This window comes from Lissotriton vulgaris, chromosome 11 (genome assembly GCF_964263255.1).
Source record: "Lissotriton vulgaris chromosome 11, aLisVul1.2, whole genome shotgun sequence".
NCBI lineage: Eukaryota > Metazoa > Chordata > Amphibia > Caudata > Salamandridae > Lissotriton > Lissotriton vulgaris.
Window position 1 is genome coordinate 1,011,529,281 of NC_141699.1, and position 19,955 is coordinate 1,011,549,235.

General features: G+C 44.0%; 1 protein-coding gene across 2 annotated transcripts in view; it reads left to right on the forward strand.

The window, feature by feature from the left end:
- The window catches only part of ZBBX (zinc finger B-box domain containing), a 551,428-nt gene extending 538,222 nt beyond the window's left edge, over positions 1–13,206 (forward strand). The window contains exons 20-21 of one of the 2 annotated variants that reach the window (XR_015300974.1): positions 10,616–11,415; positions 12,132–13,206. Coding sequence is in view for 1 of the 2 variants with exons in the window: in XM_086944333.1 (XP_086800459.1) it covers positions 10,616–10,739 (124 nt within the window). In the remaining variant the exon portion in view is untranslated. Of the gene's footprint in view, positions 1–10,615; positions 11,416–12,131 lie in introns of those variants that run through there. The other variant, XM_086944333.1, reaches the window with a different exon arrangement.
- Positions 13,207–19,955: the final 6,749 nt, after the last annotated feature.

Below are 19,955 nucleotides of genomic sequence, written 5' to 3' on the forward strand. Positions count from 1 at the left end.
ACGGAACCTCAGAGAGGGTACTGGCATCAGAAGTAGGTCATGATAGCTATTCCCTCCACATTCTGGTGAAGCAGAAGGTTTGAGGCCTCCGCCCCACATTAGACCTATCCCCTCTCAACTGCTTTCTGCAGGAAGAAAAATTCAAGCTGCTCACCTTGGCTCAGGTCTTATCTGCCCTTGACCATTGAGACTGAATGGTACAGTTGGACTTGAAGGACGCCTACTTCCATATCCCCAGCCTGCCTGTCCACAGGCATTACTTGCAGGTCACCGTAGGTCTAGATCATTTTTAGTTAGTTGTGCTCCACTTTGGTCTCACCAGCACCTCTCAGGTGTTCACTAAGATGATGGTGGTGGGTGTAGCACATCTGCCTTGGTGAGAGGTTCTAGTCTTCCCCAACCTCATCAACTGGCTGTTAAAAGTGGGATTTCCTCAGGCAGTCGTCTCCCTACTCTAGACTGCAGCGAAGCTCCTGAAATTACTGAGGTGCCATGTAAACATGCCGAAGTCATACCTGATTCCCTCTCAGACACTCCATATCATCATAGCTCTTCTGGATACAGTCAGGTTTTGGCGTAGCCTCTGTAACAGAGAGTCCAGGATATTCAGGCTATGATTTCGATGTTTCAGCCTCTTTCATGTATTACCGTGAGACTGTCTCTGAGGCTGCTGGGCCTCATCGCCTCCTGCATCCATTTGTAAAACATGCCCTTTGGCATATGTGGTCTCGGCAGTGGGATTTGAAGACCCAGACCCAGTGGGTCGGCCTCACAGGAATTGCTTTGATCTTGTCAGGATATCGAGGGAGACTGCAAAAGATCTGCAGGGGTGGCTCACGGACCACGATTGGGTCAGTGGCCGACCCCTCTCTCTTCCCCACCCAGCGCTCACAGTGGTAAAAGATGTGTCACTTCTTCATTGGGGTGAGATGGAGATTAGCAGACTCTGGTCTTCGACAAAATCTCAGCTTCACATAAACCTGTTGGAAATGAGTGATCCTGATAGCATTGAAAGCCCTTTATTCTTCCATCAAGGAAAGGCTAGTTCAGGTGTTCACAGACAACACTACAGCCATGTGGTATTTCAACAAGGAGGGCTGTGTGGGTTGTGGACCTTGCAGCTCTGGACATGGCTGTAATATCAGGTCATTTTCCTGGTAGTTCAACATCTGGCAGGTTCTCTGAATTCCAGAGCAGATGAACTCAGCTGCTGATTCCTTACAGGTCATGAGTAGTGTCTCCATCCAGATGTGGTTCAAGGTCTTTTCAGAGATTGGAGAGAACCCTTGGTCAGATCTGTTCACCACAGTGGAAAAGGTGCAATGTCAGCACTTCTACATGCTGGAGTTTCCATGGTAGCTCTTGATCGGAGACACATTTCTTTTGATTGGAGCTTAGTACTCCTGACACCTTCCCATCTATGCCTCTCCTGTCCAGTGTTCTCAAGAGGAGAGGAGTTGGCCTAATGGCTAGGGTGGTCGACCTCAAATCTGACAAACCGAGTTTGAGTTTTGGTAATGACGCTGAACATCCTGTGATTCTGGGCAAATCACTTAATCTCCCCGTGCCTAACAAAAATGAATGTGTCCTCATGTAATGCAACTGGTGCTATGTAAACTCTCTGATACCGGGTCAAGTTCACGCTATGTAAAACTCAGTAAAAAAAAAAGAAGATCAAGAAAGACAAGGCACAGGTCCATTTGGTGGTTCTGTATTGGGCAAGGCGAGTCTGGTATCCCTAACCCTGAGCATGAGCATCTGCCCTCCGATCAGACTTCCCCTCACTTTGGCACACTAGTTAATTTCTCCTCAGCTTGCCTCTGTGCTTCTGGTGTGGAACAACACTCAAAAAGTGAGGTTAGCATGCTGGGGTGGTGACTATATAGGCTCCGCAAACATTACTTCGGCGTAGGTGAGGACGCAACCAACCAGTGTGCAAAGGGATTGCTAAAAAATTGCTGGATCCAGTCCAACGCCTGGGAAATATTCTAAATTAAGGAAAGTAAGGAATAAATGGACCGAGTCTCTACCAGATAAGTCATTACCAAAGGTAAGTAACTTGTTCTTCTGTTACACAGAAAGGACAGGTCTTTACCAGTACCTCCCTCACTACAAATGCTTGATAAATTTCTGGTCAAACGTCTGTTCCTGGTCCATCGAGTTAAATGGTCTGGGACAGGCAACCACTTGCTTGGTACCAACTCTGGAATAGTCTTCATTTGCACATCCAGAGTATTCAATCTTAGGTAGCCTTCAAGAAAAACTGTTAAAAAAACTCCCCTTTTCTGGTAGTTAAGCTTCTTTATTTTTTTTCCTTTTCCTTAGTTTATTTCACTCAATGTGTTTTATGGCTAGGCTGATGAAGGCTCACTTACTAAATTGATCAGTCAAGGTGGTTTTCTTGCCTTCAAGCTGCAGAAATGGCATGGAATTATCTTAACACCGTGTCATTTTTTTTAATCATTTCAGGAAACCTAAAACTGTATTTCTGCAAAACAGTGAGAGGGCTTTAGGATAGCTACACTAAGCCATGTTCTTTGCATATGATTGTGTCAGGGGACTTTTACTGCTTAGCACTCGTCACACAGGCAGAATTTGTCACAGACATGTTGTGCTTGCCTTAGGCAACCCGCTTGGGTGATAACGCAGTTATACATATTTGTCACCAGCCGTATCAGAAGCCAACATAAAGTGCAGATGGGAATTGCAAGGGACAGACCCATGCTGTTGTTAGAAGGTGGTTCTGACCATCTGAGCCGCCCGGATTTTTCGCTTTTTGAACACTTATTTGTTGAGCTTTTACTGTTGGAGAGCCTCATGAATTGGGACTTACCCACAGTGAGCTCATGATGAAAGGGACTGCACGTGTATTTTACCGGTGTCTCCCTGGCGGGAGTAGGCCACTGCCCTGCTGCCAGGGGGGGCACCGGGCGGGTTACATGCAGACACGTGTGTGCATGCTTGTGCACAGGTGTAAGGGCTGCGCAGGGAAGATTCCTAGCGTGCACAGTCCAGGAGCTGCCACAAATTGAATGCTGTGGCAGAACTCATGCAGAACTGGGCGGTGACATACGAAATAGGCTTTCTACAATGCGAAGAAACATTTGAGGGAAAGTCAGTGTGCTTTACTGTTTTTATTCCATTATCCTCCTATGAGAATGGGGAGCACATGGGCTAGTTTTTGTTTCCTATAAATTACAGACATGCCCTAAAGTCCACAGTAACTTATGTGAGAAGAAGTATTCTGCAGAGTCCAAAGTCATATTTGTACTGCTTTTGGGTCATCCAGAAATGTCATGAGTCAGCTCATAACCAGGGCCTGGCTGGGGCTTACCATGCCAGGCTGAATTAATGGAATGTCTGACTAAATATCGAAATCAAAAATATCGAAGTACAAAAATATCGGGACAAAAATATCGAAGTCAAAAATATCGGAATCCTATCCCTAACAAGGTAAGTACAAAAATATTGAAAAAATAATATCGTAGTACAAAAATATCGTAATTAAAAATATCGTTTTTTTAAATGTATTAATAATAATGTAAAAATAATTATAAAATACATATAATGTTACAAATATTAAATAAAAATATTAAAACATAATTAAAAAATTTAAACTAATACATATACATTTAAAATAAATTAAAATCTTAATAATTAAATGTAATTTTATATTTTTTTATTTCATTTAATTGATTTAATTTAAATTTATTTTATTTTTACCCTGTACGACTGTACCCCAAAAACACAAAACTGACCCTGAACCCTAAAAATACCCCTTTACCCAAAAACCCAAAACTGACCCTGAACCCAAAAAATATCCCTGTACCCCAAAAACCCCAAACTGACCCTAAACCCTAAAAATACCCCTTTACCCAAAAACTGAAAACTGACCCTGACCCCTAAAAATACCCCTTTACCCAAAAACTGAAAACTGACCCTGAACCCTAAAAATACCCCTTTACCCATGAACTGAAAACTGACCCTGAACCCTAAAAATACCCCTGTACCCATGAACTGAAAACTGACCCTGAACCCTAAAAATACCCCTTTACCCATGAACTGAAAACTGACCCTGAACCCTAAAAATACCCCTTTACCCAAAAACTGAAAACTGACCCTGAACCCTAAAAATACCCCTTTACCCATGAACTGAAAACTGACCCTGAACCCTAAAAATACCCCTTTACCCATGAACTGAAAACTGACCCTGAACCCTAAAAATACCCCTTTACCCATGAACTGAAAACTGACCCTGAACCCTAAAAATACCCCTTTACCCAAAAACTGAAAACTGACCCTGAACCCTAAAAATACCCCTTTACCCAAAAACTGAAAACTGACCCTGAACCCTAAAAATACCCCTGTACCCATGAACTGAAAACTGACCCTGAACCTTAAAAATACCCCTGTACCCAAAATTAATTAATATTATTTAATTACCAATTAATTATTAATTAACAATAACAATAAAGTAAATATATTAGCACATTTGCTGTAATGAATTTAATTTAATAATTAATATTATTTTGCACAATTAATTAATTAAGAATAACAATAAATTATATATATAAAAAATCACTATAATTAATGTAATAAATAATTAATAATAATTAATTACAAACTAATTAATAATTATAAATATGTTAAAAATTATAATAATTAATTAACTAATTAATAGAAATTAATTACCAATTAATTAATAATTAAAATATGTACAAACATATATCAATTAATTAATTATTATTAAATTACTTCCCACCCTATTCCCCTATAAACCCATAACCCGCTACAGAACATATTTATCAATTAATAAATTAATTAAAAATAATAAAAAATTAATTCTCAATTAATTAATTAATAATTCCTACTAATTAATAATTAATTTAACATAATTAAATTAATTCCCACCCTATTCCCCTATAAACCCACAACCCGCTACAGTAGTAAAAGACAATATTTAATAAAATAACATTAAAAATAAATAATAAAACATAATAAATACAATATAATATACACTAAATGTATTTAAAAATTGATATTAGTAACATCAAAGTTATTAATTTCGATATTATTAACATCGATATTTACAACTTCGATATTACTGATATCATACCAATATCGATATTTAGACTATCGATATTACTTACCTTCGATATTTTTGTATTTCGATATTTAAACTTCGATATTTTTGCATGTCGATATTTAAAAATCGATATTTTGTCTGTGTACCGAATTAATGACCTTCCTCCTCAAGCTGTAGCATCGAATGCCCAGCCCTGCACAACAAGCATTCCAAGGCCGAAGGCCTCCACTCCAAGAAGAAACAATGGGTGGATCTACAGGTTCATTCATTAGTAGCTGACACCTGGTGCCAGGCACCAAGCTGCTCTGGAGAGAAGGCAGCGAGGGGGAAGGGTCTCTCAGAGACCATGTGGCATGAGACCCCTGTACGACGCCATTTTGAACAGACCCAGAGGCCTGGGCAGGAAGGAGGGAGCAGGGGCAGGGAAGTGATGTGTCACTGTTTGATAGGGCAAACAGAGACTTCCTGCCATTCCCCTCCAAATTATTTTAAAGAGTTTGCACAGGAAGAGGAGCTCTCTCTGGGGTGTGGTCTGCTAAGGACTACTAGTGCTGGAGCCTGGCACCATAGGAAACTGGAAGGAAGAACCTTCAGACAGGCCCAGGACCCTGACTTGCGCCACAAGGGAAGACCAGGACCAGTGAACTGAAGCCTGGGCCTCTGCGCAAGGTGGAGAGAGGCCCAGGAAGAGAGCTAGGCAAAGGGCTGGCGCAGGGAGCCAGTGACGATCGTTCCCTGCTGCATTCGCCCTCCTGGAGAGCATAAGGGCGAAGGAAAATGCTCCCAGTTGCTGGGGAGCTGTAGAACCAGCTTTTTGGAGACCCCTCCCCCACTAGGAGAGTCAAAGCCAGCGGTGCAGGGGATACCTAGAATCTACGGGTTCTTCTTGCTTAAATCATACATTACCAAAGTGACCAGGACAACCAGCCGTGGAGGGAAGTAAGTTATTTATTAGCTCGAGCTAAGGACAGGGTCCCAGAATGGTACAAAGGCAATTCTACAGAGACTGTTGCTTCAATCCGCAGTGCACACATACTTATAGTACTAGCCATGCCCATTTGCACAATACATAGTTCCACATTTTGACAAGTTCCTTATCAGACAAGTTCTTCGTCAGTCTCATGTGGTGCAATCGTGGCCAGGGGACATCTGTCTCTGATTGCACAATGTACACAGTCTCGTGCTTCCTTGCTCAATTATGTGGTCACAGTTTGCAGCCTCGTGCTCACTTGATCAGATGGTGTGGTCACGGGGCACAGCCTCATGCTTCCTTGACCAGATGGTGTGGTCACAGGGCACAGGAGTTGGTTGTGACAGGCTGAGTTACCAACAATGGACAGGATGTGACTAAGTCTCTGACACAACTGGGGCGGTGAGGCACACAGGCAGCTTCTCGGAATCGACTCGACCACAAGGAGCGGGGGGGTTGAGCAAGCTTCAGCAGGGACGTGAAAAGCAATTCTTCATCAGGTTGCCAAGAGCATGGCAACACAAAATGGAGTCTCGTGGGTCATTTTAATTACAGTTCAACAGAGCGCCACCAGGAGCAAGAAAGAGGCCAAGATTGAGAAGTTCGGTCCCCTGGGGGCTGAGATATGCCTCCCAGAAGGTGGGCAACCTTTGACCTCTACTGGGACTGACTGCGAAGCACGTGGGGCTCCGCCGCCGGTCCAATATATGCCCCGGGGTGGGTCAGGTCCCGGGGGCTGCCCCCGGAAGAAGTCAAGCCGGGAAACGCAATCGCGCTCCCCATGAATATGCCCAAAAGGGATCCCAACTCCGGGCCCGACTCACCGAAGCCAAGCCGGGGAGCTCCGTCGCGCTCCCCATGAAGGTGACCCTGTGGGGGGCCCAGGACCCCATCCCCAGGCCCCCAAAGTAAAGGAGAGGTGGGGGAGTGCCGTTGCACTCCCTCCGCGGTAACGGGAAGGCGGGGGGAGTGCCATCGCACTCCCCCAAAGACCCGCTAGAGCTGGGAAGCGGCCTCGCCTTTACCCGCCGGAGGGGGCAGATCAGAACAGGAAAGCCGGCTCCCGCGGCAGCACACAAAGGTGCTGGCCAGTCGGGAAGCCAGTGGAAGCCACCAGGGGTGGGGCCCCCGAGCGGCTCTCCACCGAAGAAGCCCAAAGTGGCACCCGGGTGGAGTCGGGGCCCCAAAGAAGGTGAGAGGGGCCCGTTTGGGACCGGGCCCCTGAAAACAGCATGAGCAGCCCGGAGTTGGCTCCCCGAGCTGCAGCACTAACCTGGGGGTCGGGGTGGGACCGGACCCTGCAACGATAAAAAGAAGCAGCCGGAGGACCACAGCTCGGCTCTCCCAGCGCAGCAGGGGAGCCCCAGCTACGATATTCATGGAGCCGGGAAGAAGCGCCCCATAATGCTGTGCAGTGCTTGGACAGGCCTGCATGAAACCCTGCTGTGTTCCACGTGTGGTGGCTCCAGCAGAACGGGGTCACCACCAAGTGAGTGCAAAGGTGCAGGGGGAGCTGCAGGAGCAACGCAATCTTCCCACCCTAAGTCTCTAGGAACTCAGAAAGAATAACCCCTCAAGGGCTCAGCCAGCAATCCAAGCATTCTGAGGCTGGAACTTTTGTTCTGCAGCTGGGGGTGCGTTATGGATTGCACAAAGGTGTGAAGGGCTGAGTTGGGGGTGTCTGGAGAATGGCATCTTCTGGAGGTGAAGAGGTGTAATTGCACCAGAAATGCATTTACTAATGTTATTTCTTTTAGAGGGACTGGTAGTCACATGTGTTATGTGAAATACCTGTGTAAGGGGATGTCATAAGCCAAATGGGGTTATGTTGCTGGACATCCCTGTTAGGGTGTCTGGCTGTATTTGCTTAATCCGGTGATTTTACCTGTGATGCCTTTTAGAGGCTGTGATTGCAATGCATTATAATTGTTATCATCTATGATAAGTACCTAATTTAAAGTGATGCCCAAACATGTAGTCTTGCTACTGCGTTAGGGGAGGACCAACCTAAGATGTAGAAGTGCATACTCTATGGTCAGTATACAATGTTCAGTCAGGGTTATGTGTCCACAGGGCAGGTGTACCTATTTTTAATACTTGTTGAGATGATGGGGTGGGTCGCCACGGGGATGGTGCCAGTTGGCAAGGCCCTCACTCCAGGTTGTGTCAACCCACTGCATTAGGGGGCAAGATGATGTGCATTCATGGGAGTGGTGGTACTAGACCCCACCCCCTCTGCAGGAGGGGTGGCGATGTCATGCAATGTCACAAAGTAATTCCAACAGCTTATGTATATTTGTAAATTGGTGCATAGTATTAAGTAGTGTGTGTGTTTAATAAATGTACTCTTACTTTTAGAAAGCAAAGTACAGACTGGATAATCAATTATTGAGTGTTATTTCTGCACACCTGTAATGGCGATTACTAGTCCACCCCACCTCCCTTGAGTAAGCCTTAGACTGATCTGCAATGCTACCCTTTGAGAGTCAGGCGCTACACTAGGGTGTTTGGTTCCCAGTGAAGGGCAAATGTGACATGTTATTTGTGCAGGCCTCACACATATTGCCTCGTTTTCCAACAGCTGTCTTAAATTTAGCTTGGGCTGTTAGTAATCTCATCAGGGAAGCAGAGTCCACCGACAGCAGAGGGAAAACATTTGTGGGATCCAAAGGGAAATTAAGTGTGCTATGTGACAACTGGTAATTGTTTTAATAGCATAGGGAGCAGAGAAAGTGATTGTAAGAGCAGTGTGAATATTAGAGGGCATGTGAGTGAGAGGAGTGTTCTGTGCATGAGTGAAAGTGAGACATTTTTGTGGATGTATGAAGGGAGAGTGTGTGCCCACCCTGAGTGACTGATGTGAGCCTGACCCTTTTTGAGGTGTCTGTTGTTGGGGATATGTTTCCTGTTGGCATCTGCTATGGAGTTGGGTATGTGGGGGTCATGGTGCCTATCCATGAAATATTGTGAGCTTTGTTGGTGATGTTATGGCTGTTTCCGGAATAACCTTGTTGTACCCATGATTAAGCCCTTGCATGCGGCCGCGATTCTGTGCGTGTGCGGCAAAATCGCGAGTGGGCGTGTTTATGACGGCCCCCAGCCATCATCGGCACATGAGCGCCGTAGTGCATGATGGATGGGGGCCGTCATCAGGATGCAAGGGGTTAAACATGTGATTTTTTTAGTTGCATCTAAATGTCCCTGGCATTACAGTGGTCTATGACCCGGTGGGGGCATTCTTAGTAATATTCTGGCCAGCCCTATGATAAAGTAATGGTCCATACCTGTCTTATTGTGGGCATTCATAGTGACATTTTGATTGGGCCTAACATAATAGTGGCCCATCCATGATATATTGTGGTCATTAATAAAAATATTACTTCTGTCCCTGGCACATCGGTGGCTCCTCCTTTGTTCGTGTTAGCATTTCCAGCAACAAGCCTGTCATTCATTGCATCACAGTGGCAGATGAAGTATTAAAACCATGGGTCAAGTGACATTGCCTAAACAGATATTTTAACAGTCTGTAATATGCATCTCTCTTTAACCATTTGTTTGGAAAATCTACTATTTTGCCATCATTTCATCAACGTTTAATTTGGTAGTATGTACTGTAAAATTTCAATTTTGTTCACGGGGTTTGAACTGGCTCACTCAATCCTTTTCGATGTAGATTCATTCAAGTTACATTTTTAAAAACCACTTCTCAGCCGCCATTGGTCAACTCCAACACTTTTAGCTGACATAAGTGGAATGTCTCACTTGTAGCTCATAACATTAGGTTACAGAAAGCTTTTACTCTCTGTTGCTGAGTACTTTTAACCACCATCTGTCTCGAGGGGCACAGCATATTGTTGATTCTTAGTTGCTTACACATTGTGGCATTGACTTTATGTTGTGTGTCTCTTGTGGTAGTTCCTACAATTTGTATCATTACGAAAGGGTAGAGGGAGAAAATCAAGTAAAGACCTCTCCACCTAGCTCAAGACTTTTTCACTATAGGTGTGGTGACCTGCATACTATGGGAACTACCATGGTTGCAGGGGACCAGAGATTAAGAAAACTCACCTACTCTTTTGTGGCACGCTTCATCATGAGTAAGCGTTTCCCATCCTGGCCAGGTGGTACTGCCAGGACCGACTCAATCGCCTAATGCTGGGAGTTCTTGATAAGGTGGCTGCGGATGGATATATGGATCCAGTTGTTAAACTTACCTCGCGAATAAGCCATTTAATTTTTATTAACATTATCCTGGGTAAGATTGAAAAGAAGAACTATGAGGATGGACAGTAAGTACTACGATTCTAGCGCAGGGAGGGCACAAAAGAGTGGGTGAGGATTACTTTCCCAGAATCTCTGGAACCATGATAGTCCCCCTTGGATGCAGGTCACCACACCCATTGTGAGACAGTTCCTACAATTTCACATGCATGGAGTAGTGGTGCCATACTTTGCCTGAGAGTCACATAGCAAACCAAGGCGTGTTTTCATTTGCTAATGCATGGTACATTTTGATTTCTAAGAACTGATATTGTCTCCATATGTTCTGCCTTATCTAGGAACATTATTGATTCGGAAGCCTGGGATTCATCATCAGCGAATTTCAGTGAGGAATACACGCCAGATGATGACGAAGAGGAACAATGCCAGGAGGATAGGAAAAATGTCTTGTTACTTCTTTAAGCATGATGGTGTTCTTTCAGAATTGAATGCCCTGTCACTTGTACAGCCTCCTTGGAAAAGGTGTAGAGTTTAAGTGAAGATTTTAGCAAGCAGCTATCCTATATTTTTCTATCACCACTAGGTAAATGTTAAGTTTTACTTTCATGGATTTTTTGGTGCACTTTATTTCTGACTACTTTATTAGACACATAAACAACACACAAGTTATTTATTAAACGATTTGTCTAAAAGTTGATGTCAACGATGTTTTTTAAAGTATTTTGCAGTTATGAAGAGAAAAGCATTCCTGTTTTTGTACATTGCACATTTGATGACTTTTCTTATTTGTCGGAAATATGCTAAAATATACTAAAGATCAATGTCTGGCGAGCATCTGCACAACACAGTTTTATAAGAATTGCTAAGGAAAACAGGCAACTCCAGAGCATAGAATAACAACAAGTAAACCACCACACGCCCCAAATCACCTTTCCAACGAGAGAGTAAATCGTGCTGAATATGATTTCACAATGAAGCATGTTATATTTTTCATAGTGTTTTGGTTATCTGAATAGAGGGCCCGATTCACAGAACTAACTTAAGATAAAAGCCTAAACTTACTACCATTTACTCATTTTGGTATTCACAGAAGCCACTTACTCATTTTGGTGTTCACAGAAGGCACTTGGGGCCAGATGTATCAAGATACCGTTTTGCGAATCCTAAATAGCGATTTTTTGCGAATCGCTATTTAGAATTCTCAAAACGGTATGTATGTACAAACTCGCAATTTTTTTGCGATTCCTTATTATTCTTTATTTGCGAATTCGCATTTTGCGAATTCGCAAATAAAGAATAATTTCCAATGCATTCCTATGGGCCAGGAGGCCCAGAGGAATGATAGTGCAATAATTCTCAAATTGGGAATTCGCAATTTGCTAATCGCAATTTGCGAATTATTTCAAGGGTGCAGGGGTGTCTCAAAGACACCCTGCTGCACCCCTCAAATCTACATGTGTGTGCATGTGGCATACATGCATGTATGAGTGTCACATGCCACCCTTACAAATGCCAATTTGGGCATTTTTTAAAGAAATCGCAAATTACCACCAACTGCAAGTTGGTGGTAAATTGCGATTTCTTTATACAAATTTGCAAACCAAAAATGTGTCATACATATCATTTAAGGAATCGCAAAATTTGCGATTCCTTAAATGCTATGGCAAAATAAGGAATCGCAGATAATTGCGATTCCTTAAATTGCGATTTTTTGATACATATCAAAAATCGCAAATCGGCCGTTTGCGAGTCGCAAAAGCCTTGATACATCTGGCCCTTACTCATCAATGAGCATTTGCCTTCTGTGAATACCAAAATGAGTAAGTGCCTTCTGTGAATACCAAAATGAGTAAGTACCTTCTGTGAATACCAAAATGGTAGTAAGTTTAGGATTTTGTCTGAAGTTAGTTCTGTGAATCGGGCACAAAGTGGGTTAACTAAATACAATCCTGCATTAGTTATGTGGATGGTGGTGGGCTGATGTTGTTGCAATGGTACCTCTGGAGAAAAAAGTCCAGTGGAATGTGATGGTGTGGGAATCCATCTATCCTTGTATACCTCACACTTGCAGAATCTAAGGTATTCTAGAATTTGCATTTGACCCTCGACCTGTGTAGCCACTATGTCCACTATGTCTCTTTCATGGATGCAGGACAGTTCGCACAGGGGTGCGGGTGACTTTATTTGACACAAAAAAAACATGAAAACAGCTGGAGTTTCCCACCTTGCACCCCAGTAGATGGTCACTAACCATCTTATTTGCCATTGGTCTTCCAGAAAAGCCTGCCATCTTTCTACATTCGTTTAGTGGCACGCGCCACCATTTTTGGTGGTGATGCATGTACCACAATGGCTTTCTACCCCTCCATTAGCAGCGTTCTGCTTGGCGCTTAATGACCCCAAAAGCATCCTAGTTAAATCTACATTCCAGTTTATGTCTTGAGAAGGCTACATTTACCTTCTTTGAGTTCAGCTTCTGCCATGGTTTTATTTTAATGAAAATACAGGAAAAATAATATTTTAAAAGGACGAACTGTGGGTGAAGCTTTTTTGTTGCTACTTGGAAGCACTGTGGGGTATTATACTTGCAGCTAGTTGATGGGCGAACAAGCCCCATAATCAATAAACCCTGAGTACAGAGTGTGGGGATAGCTTTCCGGAAATGATTGAAAAGGTTTATGTTCCTGAATTTTAGCAACGTTCAGGTGATTAACTTTTATATGTATGCACATGGTCAGCAATTAACTTTTTGTAGATGGCACCGCTTGAAGAACATGGACACTATTTCTAAAATAGTCTACTATGCTTACGCCTAGGATAGAACCGATTTGTAACATAGTGTAACTATAACTGACCGTAAAACTATTTTACGAGGCTTTTGTATGCTATACCAACATATTCACACCAAAAATAAAAACTGGAAAAAAAAGCATCTGAACCTTCTTTTACTGTTTGTTCGGAGACATGTTGATCAAATCATGATATGTACGTGTGTGCTGGATTTGTTGTTTGTTGAAATCATTTTCAGATTATTATAAAACATCACAATTCAATGTAGTTCAGCATCTTCTTTGATAATCCAGGCAGCAATACGTATCTGAGATTTGCTAGTTTCGACTTATTCTGTATGCCTGATTGTATTTATTTGCTGCTTAGCAGACCTTCCTTCAAAATATGCTACATTTGAAAACTTAGTTTTTTTTTTCATTTGTGGGTGAGGCTACTTTTTAGGTTGCTGTTCGCACTCCACTTTGAATAGCCAAATCAGTCATTTGAATAACTGAGGACAAGATATACTTACAGATAGGTTGTCAATAGTATTTGCAAATTACATACTGACTTTTGAGACTTGTCTATAGTTTTGAGATGTGCCCTAAAACTAGTAGGTCATGTCACAAAATGTTGAAAGGCAGGTAAGATCACCTTGTTGTACAAAGTAATAAAAACAGGGGTAAAGTAAATTGATGCAAACACTTATTAAAAAAAGTAGAACCAATACATTATTTTGGAAAAGTAATATTTTTTGCTCATATATAGGGTTGATGAAAGGCACAAAGACTTTTTGGGACAAACTAGCTCAACCAGTGCACTGTTGTGAGAAATCGGGCTGTTGGTTGAGGGAGGGTGAAACCCGATCAAGCAACAGCTACAATCCCTGACAGGGTGAACCACAAAAATTCACTAAATTAACCTGTGCTTAAACCTCTGGTAGCTTGACGCAGAAGCAGTCAGGTTTAACTTAGATGCAATGTGTAAAGTATTTATGCAGCATACAAACAGTAATAAAGGGAGAACACAACACAACGAAAATCCCACTCCATTTTAGAAAAACAGCTTAAAATGCGGTTAGTATTTGTCACCAGAAGGCACAAATGCAATCATTAGAATTGGAGGTATGCAGTTTTAAAGATTTCTGGTAAGTGTAGTGCCTAAAGGTACTAAGGACACTTTGCGGTTATCTGGTCTTGCGAGAGCGGGTGAATGTCACAAGGTCAGGCTGACCACAATGGAGCACGAGACAGATAAAATAACCAGGTTAGTCCAGCTGAAGAAATTTCCTTCTAAACTCCAGCGCAATTAATTCCGTTTGCGATAGAGGAGTAGAGAGAGCTTCACTGATGGCCAAAGCTGTAGCGCGAAGAGCAGGCCGGGCATTGCAGATGGTTGTCATTGTAGCGCAAAGTTCCTACTGGGTGTTGCAGGCGGATGTTGCTGGAGATTCTCGTTGTCGGTTAGCTGTGGCTATCGAAGCTACAGTCCAAGTGTAGATCTCGATTTGCTTGCCGACGCAATAGCTCAAAGAGTTAGGTTCAACGGAACTGCAAGTTAGCGGTTGGCAGGGGCTGCAAGATCTTGGCATGAATGGGGCTGTTCGCAGTAGCAAAGTGTCCAAACTGCAGTATTTCCCCTTTTCCTCTAGGAGGAGCTCAATTGATGCCACATCAAGGGTTCAGGCACGAAAACACACCTCTTGGCGATCAGGAACTCATGCCGTCATAGGCAGGCAGGGCTCAGACAGGTCGAGTTGCATGTCTAGGCTGGTCCAATTGCAGCAGGTCAGCTGGGCAGTTGCAGAGGCCACTGGGTCTTGTTGTGTCCTTGTAGCTCCAAACAGGAGGTCAGTTAAATGACCCTTGGAGTCAGTTCAGCCTGGGAAGAAGGGTATAACTTCAGTCGTCCTTCACAGCAAGCAGCGCAGGCCTCAAGCAGCAGGCAGCAGGTTGTCTGTCTTCTGTAGTAAGAGTGGGTTTGAGGGTCCCTTTTTATACCTGGTGCCCACTGTGAAATGGAAGAAGCGTCTGGATTTTTCCCCTATGGCTGTGTCTGAAATTTCATGCCTCCCTGCCCTGGTCCTAGTCTGTCTGGGGCAGAATAGGATAGTGTGAAGTGCTTTGTGTGTGACCTGAGCCAGTGCCTATGGAGAGCAAGTGTGGTAGGTGACAGCTCTGTCCCCCCATCCTGCCGGCATCTAGTCCCCCCATTTTGATACTTTATGCAAAGAATACACAAAGAGCAACTTCCAACTACACCTAGTCATGTGATCCAGGAACATGCTGCAAGCAACAAATGGTTAGGTAAAGAAAATGCCTGCTTTCTAAAGGTGCATTTTCTAAATTTTGACTTAAAGGGTTTTAAATTACAATTCCTCAGATACCAAACAGAACGTTCCTACCTGATCCTAATCAAAAGGTAATAAAGTAACCCAATGCTATCCTAAGGTAGAGTTAGGCCTTGCAATGGAAAACAGTAAATTTGGGAGTTTTTTACTACCAGGACAGGCAAAACATACTAAAAAGTACATATCCAATTTTTTAAATACAATACACCCTGCATTATTAGCTGTTTAGAGCCTCCCCTAGGGGTGACTAAAAGGAAGGTTTAGACCTGGCAAAAGGTTTATTTTGCTAGGTCGAAATGGCAGTTTAAAACTTCCAAGAGGCTGCATTGGCAGGTCTGGAACTTGTTTTAAAAGGCTTCTTTACTGAGTTGTACAATCAGTGCTGCAGGCCTACTAGTAGCATTTAGTTTACAGTCCCTGGGTACCTGTAGTACCATGGTACTAGGGACGTACAAAGCAATTAAATGTGCCAATTGGGTGTAAGCCAATTTTACCATGGTTAAAGGAGTGAGCGCGAGCACTTTAGCACTGGTTAGGAGGTTAAGTGCCTACAGTCCTAAGGCCAAAAAAAGCAAATTCAGCAAAAAATAGGAGGCTTCAAGGCATAATGTTTAAGATGACCCTGCAGAAAGTGCAAAGTCCATAACCTCCATGTTTGACAAAGAAGGACCACACTTAAACAAATTCCCCTAAAAGAACGTCAACGACCCCTGTCCCATGCTCAAGGGATTCAGGACCGTCAGATCTCCCTGCTCTCTTGTCATCCTCAGAAAGAATCCATCCCCAGTTTGGGATTTTGTCCTTCATATGAGCTACAGACAATTAATGTCTACATTATGGGTAACCAGAGGAATGTCTTAGCACCAGCGGCCAACTGAGTCACTTGGAAGGCGAATCTGAACACACATACGAAGTACCCAAACCTACAATCTCAGGCTGCCATTGAAAGCTACCTCTTTTTACTGTAGTCTGGCACTACTTCTTCAATGAACTCAGTGGTAACATTGCCAAATACCACATCCCTATCACATCTCTACTCACCAAGAAACCAAAGTACAACTAAAACCATCCAATGACCCATTTGTACAATTGGAACCAAGGCAAAATGTTGGTGCTTGACCTCCTGCCATTTTCTTTGATGGAAGGAGTGGGATTCCTAGAATTTAATGAGGTCCTTTGTCTAAAATGGAAGGTTCCAAACCATATGTATGTTTCATTTATTCTGAACTAGATCTACATAGAGGTAGCTTAGGTTACTGAGGTAGATAGAGACAGCTGTGCTCCCTATTAACTTGCCAACAAAGGTGTAGAGCCATGTCAATGGTACCGACTATATGGGTCCACTGGTCTACCTTCAACATGCTTCTCTGCAAAGTATTCAACAGTACATAGCCAGTGCTATACTGAACATGGAGAAACAACAGACAGTTGTTAATATATTGGAGGAATTTAATGGCAACATATTTTAATTCTATAAACTAGGGCGGCTGAGTGTTTATTTTTTGTCACAGACAATGGCAAAAACATTTGGGTGCAGGGATCTGAATAGGCCTCCAGTGGGGTTACCATCAGATCCATCTGTGCCCTTCGACGTCGATTCCAGGTCTGGCCACTTCCTGGACTTTGGCTCTCCCAACTCTGTGTGGATCAAGACACAACCCCCAGTGCCATGTTTGACACCACGCTTGGCTCCACGACTGACGTTCCTCTTTCAGGCATCGACATTGATACTGACATCTCAGATGTTGGAAAAAGAGTCAATTGTCTTGTCAGACCAAAAGTCCGATCCCCTTTGACCCAGACCTCAACAATATGACCAATCAGAACCTGACACATATGTCCCCCCCTATGATGATGGGAACAGTAAAGATGGGCAGGACCAATATGACAATGACAATATATTTGATGACCTTCAGGATGCCAGTGGCCTGGATACATCCCTGATATTGACCTCTCGTCCCTGGCCCAGGCTATGGCAATCGAAGAATCCGCCTACTTCACCATAGTCATCAGAAAGGTGGCACAGGTTTTGGGCCTAATTTTAGCCACCACTGAGGTGAAAACTAAGGGTGTGTAGAACTCTCTGAGTTTCACTCCTTCAAAATTCCACGGAGTATTATAAAAACTCTGCTAGAGGCTGCAGAGTTCTGTGAGCTGGTACAGCAGGGAAAGGAGAGGGCAAAGCCCAGGAAGAATCACCACTGCAGTCATCATTAAATGAGCAAGCAACCCTCTCTCTGCTGCAATGCACAGCAAACTTGCATCCATATTTCCACAGCCAGAGCCAGGTGCACTGCTAATGAAAATCTCTGTTCTCTACTCCAATGCTGTGCACAGCAATTAACAGTAACACCAAATAGAAACTCACCTTACCCGCAGATCACAAAGATGAAGAGCACCAGGAGCCAAGGTCCGACCGAGGACCTTTCCTCCAGTACATTCCTCCACCAGAGGAGAGAGAAGGACCAGCAGGAGCCCGGTTCAGTGGCGTACCGTCTCCATGCCAGGTACATCTGTGCCACTCTCTGATCTCCTCAGGCAGCGGTGGGACTCCTGGCAAAAGGTTCCTCGCTGGCACCCCCACAAGAACACTGTCTCAATAGTAGTCTCCGCCCACCTACTAATCTCTTCGGTTTGTACCCTCAATCAGCTACTTCCTGTCTCCTGACGAGGACAATGCAACAGAAATATAAAGAATTATTTCGAGTAGAGAAGGCAAATCATGCGCCAATGTCCCTCAGCACTTGGGGAGAGCCTGAACTTCCCACTGCAGGCAGGACTCCCGCAACAGGTCTGCATCATGGAATGTCACCCAGCCTGCATAACGAGTGGGAGATAAACTGTGTGGGGGGGGCGCGACACCCTACAAAGTACTCTAGCCTTGTAATGCTGCTCAACCAACCAGGGCCCCAGCAAGGCAGCCACACCAAACGAGCAACCCAAATGCAGCAAACCACACCAGCTCCACTACAATGCCCATCAGGCCACATTCCATCCGTGAGGTGGCTAATGCCATGCCGAACATGCACAGCCTGCCCACTCTGCAGCAGCAGGAGCAGCTGCTCACTGCACTCAAAACATCAATTTCCCCTCCTGCCAATGAAAAAGAAGTCCAGTGTGTTGGACAACCAATGGTCTCCTGGTTGGAAGTAGCAGCCCACGATAACCCGAACACCTGTTCAGTCCCGGCACTCCTGGACCGGGTGATAAGCAGTGCTAATTCAATTCTGCCGACAGAACAGCAGCATTAATTAGTAACTCCGGTGTATTATGAGTAACGCATAATAACTCAATTCCTCTAATTCTGCCCACCCCCAAATGAAAACGAAAAACCAGCCACGGACCTCTATTAACGTTTATTGAGTCACTGACTGGTGCCCTGGTAGACACCTGGCTGAAACCAAGATCTTGCCTCTCTCTCCAGTGAATAGGCAATTGGCGAAGCAACACAGACAATCTCCTGGAGATCTGGATTTTCTCCTCTAGCATCCTACTCCAGAGTTTGGTCGTGCAAGGGTCCACAAGTTGCATGAACCACAGTTCATTCCCCCCTACTCTTCCTGACAGAGAATCTAAACAAATGGAGATGTTCACCAAACAAATGTTCTCGTGCTCTTTCTGCAGAATTGTCCTCAAGTATGTAAATACTTCTTGCGTAACATACTCACACGGAGTGGTGGACTTCTTGCCAGCTGCCCCAAAGGAAATACATTACAGTTTGTGAATTTGGATGGTCAGGATGCAGCAATGTACTCTGTTTGCTCAGGTCGGAGCACCGCTGATTGGGTAGGGACGTCAAGATCAACATAGTGCTTCAGGACCACAACTGGAATCGGTCGACAAATCCCAGCGGCTCCTCCTGCGGCTGATGCAAAGCCACATTAATTTGCTCTTGGTGGCACACGATCACCCGCTCAGACGTCGCTACACCTTTCACATCCACAGATAGAGGAGCAACACATGTAACCAATGGATCCAGATTGTGCAACAGGGCTACTCCCTATCTTTAGTGACTTATCACCCTAATATACTGCCAACACCACAACACTGTCTGGAGGGCCCCTTGTCCATTCTCTGCTGAGAAGTTATGTTCTCATAGGAAAGGGAGAGATAGAGAGGTTGCCAGCACCAGATATTTGTTGTTGCCGCAGAAGGTCTGAGGCCTTGGCCCCATCCAAGATCTTCGCCCCTGAACTTCTTCCTCTTGAAGGACAAGTTCAATATGCTCACTCTGTACCAAGTTCTGTCTGCCCTGGAATGAGTAAACTCTATGGTGATGTTGGGTACCTATTTCCATATTCCCATACTGCAACCCCAAAGGTGCTATCTGCGATTGTAGGTTGGCCAAAAACACTGAACACCAAGAGGGGTAGAGAGAAGAGAAAGAAATATGATAGAGTGACAGACATGTCATGGCACAAATTGTGTATTAGAAAACTGCCTTCACTCACACACAAATGTGTGTGACATGCTTCATCATCGGGTCTGCTTACAAAACATCCTGGCATAGCCACGCACAGGATGGAGCATAGGGAGGGGGAAGACAAAACAACATAAAA